Genomic DNA, 13,851 nt, shown 5'->3' on the forward strand with positions numbered 1-13,851 from the left:
ATACTAAACGTCTTTCCCATAAGTCCTTGTTGGGAATTTGGATTGTAAAACCGGGGAAAACTTTTTCTTCGATGATAATACTATTTTTGTATTCTAGCCCTTTACGATAAAAATGCGAGGTGACTCGAATTATGTGTCCGGGAGTATATTATCATAATTGCAATATAATGTCTGGAGTCTCAACAGAATTACAATGATCAGTGGTTTGAAAAGGGGCCCAATTCTGCTAATTTTCTTATATCATATTTGTTATTCCGTTAAAATCTAGTTTCAATGGCTCTCTAGTTGAGTTTCAACGGAATGTCAGTGATGGCATATTCATACATTCAATTACTAATCAATGTTGCCTTACTAAAACTACTCCATATGCATAGTAATTGCTCCAATGTAGTGCGGCACTGACAGGTATCCCCAGTTGCTCGGAGATTTGATACGACTACCTTTTGAGACTTCTGGCCCTAGTTCGCTTTTCCTCCACCTTCCCTGTCACCATCAAAAGTGTCAGGTTAGTAGCATCTCTACGTGTCACGTGACCATTATAGCGTATCACACGCATGCAAGTTAAAGACAGAAGCTGTGTATTCTTTATCTGGATTTCCTCAAGTGCAGAGACGTTGGTGTGGCGGGCTGTCCACGGTATCCTTCACATTCTGCGACAGCACCACATTTCAAAGGCGTCAATTCTTTACCTGTCGGCGGCTCTCAGTGTCCATGTCTCTGTCTCTTCAAATTTAAATGGGACCATTACTGAAGTACTCTCTCTTTCCTACAAAAAAATAATCATTAAAATCGTGTCACAAATCGAGTAGTCGCGTAACATACACACAAAAAAATACAGTCAAATTGAGAACCTCCTTCTTTTTTAAAGTCGGTTAAAAATAAGGTGGTCTTGCATTAACAATTGACATTGGTTGATGATTGTACCATCTCAGTTAGCCGTGACCATGGGACCTGTAAAAGACCCGAAACGTTGGTTTATTTAAAAAAAAATAAATATACACGATTTAGATCAGAAAAAATGATTACACACTGTAGTGAGTTACGGGTACCTAAGAGAAACAAAGTATAACAGATAGGTCTATAGAAGTTATCAGTCCATGTTCGGCGATTATTTGTTCCAAAAGGAATCTCAAGCGTTCACGAAGAGCAATAAAATGTAAATTTGTATCTTTTAACCCGTTTTAAATGTAAATGCCATACGTCTGACTAATAAAACACAGGACTCATTAGTAACCCCGCCCGTGGGTGTGGCGTGGGTGTGGCTACGAAAACACCCACCTGAGATTCATCATGAGAATTTTTAGGAATATTTTTCCACACACAAGTTTTTGTTTTTGAAATGTAAAATCCATTGAATGAATCGTTTTCCTAGGTAATTTTTGCGCTATGACCTTCTTTAGAGACTAATGATAATTTATTGAAACTATAGTCAAGAAATGTATTTAATATTTGTTAACTAAACATGGTGTTCCAAAAATCTACTAAATTAACCGTTTTCCTTACTAACTTTTGCGCATTGCCTTGTTTAAGACAATTTTAAGACTAATGACAATTTATTGAAACCATGGTCAAGAAATATATTTCATTTTTGTTGACTAAACATGGCGTTCCTAAAATCCACGAAATTATTGTTTAAGACCAATAACAATCAACTGAAACTATAGTCAACAAATCTACCTAATATTTATTAACTAAGCACGGTGTTCCTATCGATAAACAAGCGGTTAAATCGAGAAGCTAACCTTAATATTGTTTTCACAGTATTCTGGAGCTAAGAAAAGAGAAGAGTCGAGATGCAGCTCGATCTAGGCGAGGGAAAGAGAACTACGAGTTCTACGAGCTGGCGAAGATGCTGCCACTGCCCGCAGCCATCACCAGCCAGCTGGACAAAGCGTCAATCATCAGGCTGACAATTAGCTACCTCAAACTAAGGGACTTTTCTGGACACGGTGATCCGCCATGGAGTCGGGATCCTCCTCTTACCAGCAAGACATTGAAAGGTAAGACTGTAACTTAAAACGTACGGATCAAATTTTAAATGGCTTCAGTGTTGACATTGATCGAGGTACCATTGACGAGCTTCTCGTTTTTCAAAAAAATTGCTCTCAGTCATAAGCGATGACAATGACAAAAATATCATTCACGGATTTAGTTACGCATAATGATATACTGTGTACTGTGGCGCTGTGAAAGGGCTGAAGTCAAGATAAGTGAATGAGCTCTAATGATTTGACCCAACACCTCTTATGCAGAAGCAAGCGTGGCTTCTGTTAGCTGTGGCCTAAAACCTCGCCTGAGAGGAGGCCCGTGCCCAGCAGTGGGACGTATAAATGGAATGATGTTGTTGTTGTACTACCACTACACACAATGTGAGAGTCTATATAGAATATTGAGGATGCTCACAAGGTGCTGCGATCTACTAATCACAAATAAGTATCCATCTAATATATGTTTCTCATGTACGAGTATTCCACTTCAGCATAACAAAAACCTTTTTCTATAACTGCCCACAAATGAACTGTTTATTATATTAAAAACTAAGATTGTGCACTTGTCTATCACATTTAAACACTAAGGAACTCGGCTTAAATTACTCTATGAATTCGTTGAACTCAAGCCTTAATGAACATATTCTAGCACTAAGTTAGCCAAACATTTCCACCCTTGTTCAGCAAAACTATGCAAAATGAGTGAGTAGGTTTAAAATAACTGAGGAGGGTCGACAAATCTGATTTGCCTTCATCAAGTCATTGTCAGTGCTAACCCGGTTACCGCTCCCCTGTACAGGCATCACGGGCTGACACTACGTTTGTTTTGTCGCAGTCAGCATAAATCGTAGTACCAATACAATGTATTATAATATAACAATACGTTGAAAATAATAAGTATAGCTTATTTTAAAAACTGATATTTTTTATATAAGTACTTAAAATCAGAAAAAATATAACCATATCATCGTTTTTAAAAATGTATTTACTACATTGATTACATTGTTGCATATATCAAGCATAAGAGCACAATACATTCGTGGGGAGTTTTATTGCGCTATAAAACTTTCGTAGCTATATCCAGTAAAAAGAAAAACGTGAAGCCTAATTTCCAGCAGTCCACTGTACCAATCTATTTTTTTGTGTAGACAAAAACTAACAAAGCTCGGGGTAAATCACAAACATTGGCAAGCCAAGCGTGTACGCAAATAAATGCGCCTTGGGGACTCTGATTCACCACAATACGTCAAATAAATATTACCTATTCTATTGCGAAAAAACAAACGTTTGTTCTACTGAGTCAACATCACACATGGGCTTGATTGATTCAAGAAAAATGCCGTTTTTGAGAAGATTTATTTCCTGCTGTATCTAGATTAAATCTTCAATTAAAAAATGTTTTGATTCTTGTGTCAATCTCAGGTGCTCATCATATTTACATCTTTTCTGACTGAAAAACTGTTTAATACTAAAATTTTATTCACAATGTGTCTACATATATAGAGTCTAGTGTACCTATATATAGTTTTTATTATTGGCTCAAACTTTGATACTTCATATCGCAATCGATATAAATTTATTATAATAGCCTAAGTAACATAAGCACATACCTTTGCCAAGAGCTTTTTTAACAGCACACACTGGCTCTAAATTCGTAACAAGTGTACCAATAAAACGCCCCAAGACAAATCCAATTTTGGCCCCTAATGCGCTTAATGCGACCACGGGGCGAATCACTACGTATGCCACTGTCATTTTAACTCAATTTTCAAACAGTCTCTCCTTCCCACCTATAGATATATTCAAATAAAAATATTCGAGGCAATAAAACATAAGCATTTAGGGTGTCAAAACTGTCTCTCAAAATGTTGCGAGGGTTAAATTTTGAAATTTCGAATGTACTCACGTAGCAATAAAGATTTAGAAGACAGGAGTTTTGGAAAATATACTTCGATGTATCGTAAAAAATTGCCACCTTGAATTTGAGACGTGCTTCACATAAAGTTGGATTTCTACTTGCGGTTACAATAATGCATTGACTCGTTTAAGGAATTCCCAAATTTACGTATCGTGGTTTATTTTTACTGCAAAAAACCCAAGAAGTTTATAAGATTACCCAATTAGATTTAGGAGACATCTGTCAACATTTAAATTGTAAAGGACACCGTAGCTATTTAAAAATCTTAATTCATTCGTTGGGGCTAGACCCCACGACGTAACAATACTCCGCGAATTGGGCCAAAATTTTTAATCTAATCAATTAACAATCAGTGCAAGCGATATACCGCTTGTTAGTGCTGATTATTTAGTGTACGTGACTTGGTTGGTTTATTTAAATTGCGCTGGGGTTCGTTTGACGATTTTGTCTGGCCCGATTAATTGGTGTTTTCACTGCTCGTCTTGCGGTTGCCTAAATTAGTTTACTGTATTTAAGGGTGACTAGGTATTTTCTCTGTAGGCAATATTTCTAAATGGTCAGTTTTTTTTTAAAAACATCAAGTGACAGGACGAACAAGTCGAGCGCCTCATTGTAAGCTATACGCCTGTCTCTGATCTCTCTCTGATGAAGATCTGAGGGGCACTACCACCGCGCCCGTTCACCCTGAGATAAAAGTTGACAAGTCCCATGTGCCTGTAATTTCACCAGCACCCTTGCTGTTCAAAACTGAAACACAGTAGGTAATGCAGACATTACTGCTTGGCGGCAGAAATAGCTAAGGTGGCACTATCCAGGACAAACTCTTTCACAAGGAGCTCTACTGCTACTAACTGTTTCTTGGGTAATTTCAGTATTGGACGGAATTACATTTTTTTAAATACTTATGTATGTACGTACATACAAATAGTTTGTAATTGTTTTGTAAACAAATTTATGAAATTTTTTAAAATATATTTATTTCCTCTATTAGTAAATTAAGTGAAAATACAAGATGTACGTAGGGTGTAGCAGATATACAGAGTGTAACAAAATGGTGCAACAATATTCCAGCTGACGATCATTATGTATGTTATGAAACAAATTCAGCGAAAAAACATTTTGATTTCTTGTACCCGTATGGTTATTTAGAATTGATCGTGGGAATTTGCCATAATAAAGTTGTACTCGTAAATTTGTTACTTATTGTGATTATTAACTATACCATACTCCAGTGAAACCAATATTAAGCTTCCTTCGAATTGAACAGGACCTGGAATCCATTGTCTCACTAAAATACTACCGTATATTTTGTTCGTATAAACTCGATTGTCCCTCCACAGAGTCGTCAGAGTCTTTGTAGTTTCTAGCATCCAAATCGTGAAGGTATCGTCCTTTTCAGTTATGCCATAACGACCAGCACTTTCAGCTTTTTAGGCCCATCTTTATGAGTTTGCTTGACACATACAGCGCAACACGTTATAGGCATACTGCGTAACTTGGTTCTAAGATAAAATTTGAATACAAACTTTTGCGTTACAAAAATACAAACTAGCGACAATCAATAAGTGTGCTTATGTACGTCATTGGCGTTAGAGGAGATGTCTTTTCGAGATACGTTTCTTCAGGAACCTGGGGCTATAACTGATTTACATGAAACTTGAAGGTCAGCTTGACGAAATCGAACCTTTTTTTATTTTATTTTTCATTAAAAAATTAATTTGTGGATTTCATCTCCATCTCATTTGATGGAACTGACTGGATCAAACTGACGATGAGGTCGACGATGGTGTATGCACACCAAAATATGCCTATTCACTCTTGCCTTCAAAAGGCCCTTTATATTTCTGAAGTTTAAAATGGGTATCGTATTAAAGTGTATTACGCTGAGCATTTGACTGACTTTAAAGTACTAACTTTAGCTAAGAAGCAGTAGGACTTCTAGACATACCTAATCGATACTTGGAAGTAAGAAGTAAATGAAAGCGCCATTAAGAACCAGTCTCATTTACCACATGCTTGCGACTATAACACTGAACATAGTACATAAAATAGCTTATTTACATAGCCGTAACTAGATGACAAACTAACTGAGTTATTTTCTGTATAATATGGATTAATGAAATGATAGTCATCTACGCGCTGACAACCCGTCTGACAACTTGACAAATTGGACTCAAATTAACTATTAGGCTGAGATCATACTTGATTCCAAGTGATTGCGATTTCATATATATTCATACCTATTGTATTTTCTACAACTAGAAGTAACATTCGGCGTTTAAAACGTTCAAATACTAAATGCAATTAAAATTTATATTTTGTCACTTTCAGTCACTTCTGGAATAAAAATAAGAATCAGACTACCAGTAGGAGATGTTACTGCAAACAGAGTATAAGCTAGTGAAGGACATGCAAATTTTTATTTGTAGATTGATGAAAAAAGGCTCGAAAACTGGCCTTCCCGTGAATTGACAGAAATATTAGATTGTCTACTGGAAGGCCTAATAAACAACTCGAAATGAAACAAGAAACGGTAGGAAGGCAATATTTCTTAATACTATAACAGGAGACAAGTCAGATAAATTCAACAAATTAACTTCGGGGTAAACACATGTTTCGTACCCCATATTGCCGTTTGGTGGCAGCACGGTTGATTTATTGCCATTAGGGCGATGCATCTCGCGGCGAACGGACGTGTAAGATTTTGATCGGATTTTTTATTTGATGCTAATATTTTGTGGGGTGTTTGGCAGTATTCGTACAGGTACGACTAATTGAATAGGTTATAGTTGACACTTTAGTAAATAAAAAAGCAACATTTACAATATTGAAATGTCGGTGTTTTAAAAGTTGATACTGAAGACTACGTTTTATAATTAACCGACTTCAAAATAAGAAGGGGGTTCTCATTTGAACTGTATGTTTTTTAAGTATGTGACGCGATAAGTGCAATTGTGAACCGATTTTGATGATTCTTTTTTGATGACCCAGAAGTGGTCGCATTTAAAATTGAAGAAAATATTCCACCTCTAAGGGTGGAAAACTAGGGGATGAATGACTTCGGTCGGTTTTTTAGTACTCTGTACTGAGATCGTGTACTTTTTAGTTTCATTAATTAAACATATATTAAAACACAACGGGGATAACAATAGCTAATGACGAGTGACGAATCATCGTCAACCATGACTTAAAAAATAATATTGACGAACAAAACTATTGTTCATAGGAAACACGTTGTTTTTCCTTGACCAGTCCAGACTTGGTGTTATAATTCACGTTCCTTAATACAAGGCTGCCGTAAATCATGGCACGGCACATCTGCCGGCGAAATAGAAAAATAACAATAAATAAAGGGAAAATACGTCCCGTTTCTAGCGAGCGACACACGGGTTAACGCGAAATATTGGACAAAATGTGTTGGGATCCATTTTCACGTTATTTTTATATTGGACATTTTTCTGATATGTAATCCAACAGATTCACTTCAAGAGTTATTACACAGTTTCATGAAGCCAGCTCTAATGTCAATTGCTATACATGCACGTACTTGTATATTTATCTAATGTTTGCAAACCTTTACACAGATAACTTATTGACGTTCAAATGTGAATGCAAATAGTAGGCAAGCGTTAAACGCCAATTAAAAACCGGACAAGTGTTTGCAGGGTCTCGGTGGACAATTTTCCTAAGTTATGGCTCTATCAGGACATAATATGACATGTGAGCATGTTATTAGAAGGTCTCTAACAACCACGAACGTCTAAAGGTTCCCTGTTTAATAGCTGCGATTTTAAAGGAAGTCAATGAATTTGTAATGTTATCAATTCATTACTTTACTAAATCGGCGTATTTCAATGCGTCGTCATCATGAAGGCCGTCTTCAAAAGAACGTTTGGAGGTCAGTTGACGTCAGAATCAAGTTAGTTCGATGCAAAAATCCAAAAAAATATTCTTTAATTTTATCAATCAATGAAGGACACAGCTTAATTCACTGCATTTTAAACGTGTTGGATTCTTAACTCGACAAAGTATAATAAAACATGCTGGAAATAGATTAATCCCTTCATGGTTATCTCCAAAACGAGTTTAGTACAAAGAACTTCACCTATAAGAATTGTACGAGATCCTTCGATCCCCTAAGCCTTTCTTGCGGAATTCCGTTTCGGCTCAATGAGCTACCCTTCACTAATCCCGGCTATAATGAACTGCGCGTGACCCGTCCATATTAAATACGTACTAACGTTTGCTAATATACCAATAATAGGAGAAATGGGCCTGTAACACGCGTCAATAATTCCATAATGAGTGTCGTCAGTTAATTCATGAACGCTATCATATTGTGTAGTTACTTGTTTAATCAATCCATTAGGTTAAGCTACAATTTGAGTTTCAGGTGATAAGGTTAGAGGGGAATTCGGGGATACACTAATATGGGTTTGGTGACAATGAATGTGGTCAATAGAAGGGACCTTAATAAATGCATCTCAACAGAAGTTGCGCTTTATTTTCAATTTATAGTAGTCGATAGGTCAGAATTTTTATACGTCCCTCTGTCGGTGCATCACAATCATCACCCTGTGCCATTCTATATTGACAGTACGTGTTCTGCATGGCAGATCGTTTTCCGGGATTTTGTAGCTATTTTTATTTGGTATCGATCGTTTTCGGGCGCGCGACCGTTCGACCCCGCATCGCTATTTGAAGGGTTGTCCGCCCGTGTAATGGGCTAGTTACAATTCATTATTGTTTCGCTATTGTGATTTTTTGGTATTTTTCATTTAACTCGTTGGCTATCTCGATTTCGACGGTTTACGCGACTGAACAATTTTATTCGATTTTGAATTCGGATTTGTATTTCGACAACCTTGCATTATTGGCATTTTGATATCTATTACATTGCTAGCAAATTGACAACCGCTTAAGTGTAATAGCAGGCGGCTGAAAGTTCATTTGAATCTAGGAAAAGAATGCATTTATATCAAGAGAGATATAGTTAAAAAGAGGCGATCAATCGATAGCCCTCAAGTGAAGAGGTTTAACCACAAAGGGCGGTAATTCTTCATTAGAGATCCCGAGTTCCGGTCAAGAGCTGCCCCAGGGGTTGGCAATCAACGCCTCTAACTTATATTATTTTTGAGGGTGCGTGAGCGTTCGCAGCAAAATTTCTACTCCTAACAAAAAGTTGGCAACTGCCATAACAGTAGTATGATATTGAGCATTACTGCGTTCCGGTTATGAAGGGTAATGGTGCTGGTGAAATTACAGGCACATGGGAATTGTCAACTTATGTCTTACAGTGACAGGCGCAGTGGCAGTGCCCCTCAGATCTTTGTGATTTAAGGCACTAAGTGGTAGTGCAGCTATTATGGAAAGGCGTGGCACTTACTACCAGGTGGGCGACTTGTTTGTCTAACACTTGGCCTCACAAAAAAATTTCTGTACGAAAGAAAAATTTGGATAATTCCTCTTACATCCTTATAAACTCGTCCATATGCCACTATTTGGCACTAATCTCTTCTAAGGAGCGAGAGCAAACTTCCTTAAAATTTACGAAGTAAGTTACAAAGTAAAGTTACAAAGTATTCGAAATTCATTAAATAATCTTGTTAAAAGAAATACCATAACAACTTTTCCTCAAAATATTGTGATTCTTTTAAAATGCCGTCTCAAGACCTCCTAACTACACAATCTTGAAAACTAGTAATTTTTTGCAGACCCTCCGATATTAGGCGTGAGTTTTATTTAATTTCGGCTTGTGAAAATAGCAACCCCCGGTAAATGTTAGCACTGGCCAGACCGCACATGTCCAAATGGACAAATACGCCCAAATTATTGCTCTCTCTTCTCTATACACATAAATCGATAGATATATTTACCGATACTCGGTTTTGACAGCGTTTCCATTTCTATTTATTATATATTTCTAGCTTTAGCGCCGTATACATTTCGAGTTTAGCAGCAGTAGAGCTACTTGTAAAAGAGTTCGTTCAGGGTAGTACTGTCACCTTACCTATTTCTGCCGCCAAGCAGTAATGTGATCATTACTGCGTTCTGGTCTTGAAGGGCAAGTGTGCTGGTGAAATTACAGGAACATTTTACTTGTCAACAGGGTGACAGGCGCAGTAGCAGTGCCCCTCAGATTGTGATTTAAAGCCCAGATCTTTGCGATTTAAAGCTTTGAGTGGCACATCAACTGTTATGGACAGGAGCATACCTTACCATCAGGCGCACGACTTGTTCGTCCCGTCACGTCACTTGACATAATAAAATATTACAAAAAAAAGTTCATTTATAGATGACGCCAAAGGCAGCGTTTTAAATCAATATGATGAATGAATGCTATTCATACTCGAGTAATCTTTTAGCGCCAGTTAGGTGCATTTGTTTTCATATAATTATATTTATACAACAGTTTAAGTACAGAGCACTAATAAAACCGACCTCAAAAGTTCGTGGAATTACATCTATTTGCCAAGTTTTATTGAAATCGGTTACCGGACTGTGAGAATATCCTCCTTTTTTAAAATCGGTTAAAAAAGCGGCAAAGTTTTCTTCATTGTTCTGTAATAAACATATTTAGATAAAACTTTGCGGTTTACGTATAAATACGAGTATTTCGTCCTGATAATAAGTCGCAGTAACAACATTATTCAAGTATTGCATATTAATGAGATATAGGGTGGAGAACACTCATCACGTCTTATTCTCGAATCGACTGGTGGTAATACACAGTTCGATTGGTCAATCTCAGGGGGCGCTTATTAAATGAACCGAGACTCTGGACGTTGCATTTTCGGGTCGGGAGTGAGCAGGAAAAATATATGAAGTAGGACTATACGGATTGTTTGAACATACGATACTGCGGTGAAAGAAGGACGAAAAGGCAAAGTGTAAAGTTTAGAATACCTACAGTATTAAATAAAAAAATATATAAATATTTGTTGAGTGAAGAATAAATTTTCATAGATTGTCTCACAGATGGCGGTACGGCAAAAAAATCCGTTAAAACCAAAAACGAACATCCGCACAAAAAATCGCATAGAAAAATTTGTAAGGTCTGCTGACTTGGTCTGTTGGCAAAACGGTCGCCCTGGTATGGCAGAGTCGCAGGTTCGAGTCCTGTCAGATCGAAGGAATCTTTCCTTAGGTCTGATCTTTGTATTAATAAAATATATAAATACATTAAAACGATAAAGTTGGTTTTTATTGACATTTTTTGCACAGAAAAATTTTCATCGACCTGGTTGGGTTTGAAACCACGTCTATGCTATCGGTTGCGGTGAGAAGGTTATTCAAAAACCTCTCTCCGCTTGTGACATCTAAAGCGGCGAAGAACGCCGAAAGTTAGTACAAAGATCTGTAACAAACACTTATGAGAATTTCGCCGACTCGGTAACTGGACCCGTGACTTGTGCGTGGCATGGGTGCGGGTTCAAGCCCGGGTCGACAAATATTTTTCTGTGTGTTCGATCTTTTTATGCATTATCATAATAAAGTTGGTTCTTATGCCTTTTTTCTGGGGTAAGTAAGTTATTTATATTTATCGACTGTTCCAATCCATTTTAAAGGTATTGTAGTACGTAATATACCTGTAATAATATATAATATAACTAGATATTTATCTACGCACTTACATAGTTATAATTTAATGTTTTTGATTTCTTTTATTATATAATTTTTGTTTTGTTGTGCACGTATTAAACCCGTTATTGTAATTATTGTGTCCTGTATTTAGGTCTGCAGGAAGAAATTGCTGTTAGAAATAAGCAGAACTTCTTTTCCTGTGCAATAAATAAATAAATCAGTTACGCAAAATGTTGGTGTTAGGAAGGTAGCGTAGTGCTTTAGTGCTTCAAAAGTCTGACGTTGATAAACTCGTCTATCATATTTTGTATGCATCAAATGTTTGTTCTGTGACATCCTATATATCATCCCTGTCCTTACCAACTGCCCTATTCGATAAATTTGTCACAACTGAGTTAAAAAGTACCAAAATGTCTACCTTTTTATACATAAATATAACTCATAGATAGAAAGAGTATGGCACGAGCTGCAGTTCAAGATCAATTTGTATTAGACAAAGTTTTCGTAAGTACGACAGTTACAAAATTTAAAAAAGAATAATATTATAAGATTTAATTGCAGTAGAGCCTCCTTGTGAAAGAGTTCATCCAGGGAAGTACTGCCACCTTACCTATTTCTGCCGCCAAGCGCTAATGTGGGTGTTACCGTGTTTCAGTTTTCAAGGGTCAGGGTTCTAGTGAAATTACACGGACATGGGACTTGAAAATTTGTGTCTCAGGGTGACGTGGCGGGCGCAGTCGCAGTGCTTTTCAAATCTTTGCGATTTAAAGATCTGAGTGGCACTGCAACTGCTATGGACAGGCCTGTCGCTTAGTACCAGGCGCACAACTTATTCGTCCCTTCAATAGGTATAACATGAAAATTGATATTAAAACAATAGAACTTTTACCTTATATTGAGTTTTCGTACCAAGACGCGCTTAAAGTAAGCTTATTATAATGTTAAAATTATGATGTTTTAATGGCAGCGTTGTGACTATTCATTCACTCTGTTCGTACTATGACGCGACTTGAACATTAAAGTAATATTGTTCTTATATCAAATTTAGCAATCTTAAAATAGTTACACGGATGCAACGGAAACCATATTATTTTCGACTTTTTTCGTAATGATTAAAAGTTAAGTTGAAGTTATTTATTTACATAAATCTCTTAACGCGATGTTTATTTCGTTCTCCTTGGCGACACTAACAGTTGACACTAGACTATACTTCTGAATTCACAACGTGACTATCAAGACTCAGCTTGTTTTATTTATTTTTCTTCAAGAAAATGCGGAAAAATAATTGAAAACAACGCAATTTTAATATATTTCATTATTACATAAGTTTCTTTTTTGGGCAGTTAAAATTTTGCAAAATGTAAATAATATTAAGTACTTTAACATAAAACTACGATAGGACGATTCGGTAGTCGGAACATCAAAAAAGAAAGAGATGGCATTACACAGTTCATATAGCGTTATTTCTGTCCTACTTTTAGTAAGGAATAGACAATATTGGGAAATCATTCGTTCTATCAGGCACTTTAGCAATAATACATTACTTGGTTGATAGGTTTGTCATGGTAAGAATATGAGGAATATTATAATAAGCTTACTATAAGCTTACTTTAAAATAAGATTGTTTTTTGAAAGATTATGGTAGGCCCCCATACCCAACCTAAATCATGCGCCAATTGTAATACCAATGTAACCTGGTTATATTGTATAACTCGGCCCTTTCGGACCTTTCTTTTTTTCTTTCAACTTTACTTATGAAATAAGATATGTGGACCGGAGTATTCTATTTTATTGCCGTGAACTCTGTCTGTTTTATTGCTGGTCACGGTACATTAGCGGCTTACAACCTCTTCAACAGTTCTCTAAAAGCGAAGAAAAACTATAGTTTCTATACATTTTGATTCAGTAGGAATAATTCGTATGGAAAAACAAATTTTTATTCGTGATTACTGAACGAAATAAAAATGTTCAAGATTAATACTCAAACTTAATTAAGATCTAACGCCTCAACAAATTACAACCATAATGATGACAATATCTGACTTAAGGGTAATAACCACACCGCGCTAGTTATAATGCGAAAATTATACGGAAGTCTTAGCGGCCTTAATAAAAATTTGTTCGGCTATCTAGGGGTTGATGGAGTAAAATAAATGGATGTATTATTTTCCTGCTATACAGCAAGCTAAAAATACAAGTACAGTAAGCTTGTCACTTTATATTTATTTTCAAGTCTATGCCACTTACAATAATAAAAGGTTCAAAGTGCAATATATTAAAATTGATGTACTCTTGACTGTAAAAAAGGAGATACATAATGAAAAGGAAACAAAATAAATAACATACTTTAGTAGCAGTAGA

At 36.3% G+C, this 13,851-nt stretch overlaps 1 protein-coding gene across 1 annotated transcript in view; it reads left to right on the top strand.

Moving 5' to 3' along the window:
• LOC113239339 (protein trachealess) overlaps nt 1-13,851 on the top strand; it is a 53,590-nt gene that overhangs the window by 16,408 nt on the left and 23,331 nt on the right. The window contains exon 2 of the mRNA XM_026476288.1: nt 1,762-2,000. Within this exon, the coding sequence (XP_026332073.1) occupies nt 1,762-2,000 (239 nt within the window). The remainder of the gene's footprint in view (nt 1-1,761; nt 2,001-13,851) is intronic.

Source organism: Hyposmocoma kahamanoa, unplaced genomic scaffold (assembly GCF_003589595.1).
Source record: "Hyposmocoma kahamanoa isolate Upper Pololo Valley unplaced genomic scaffold, ASM358959v1 99879, whole genome shotgun sequence".
NCBI classification, from domain to species: domain Eukaryota; kingdom Metazoa; phylum Arthropoda; class Insecta; order Lepidoptera; family Cosmopterigidae; genus Hyposmocoma; species Hyposmocoma kahamanoa.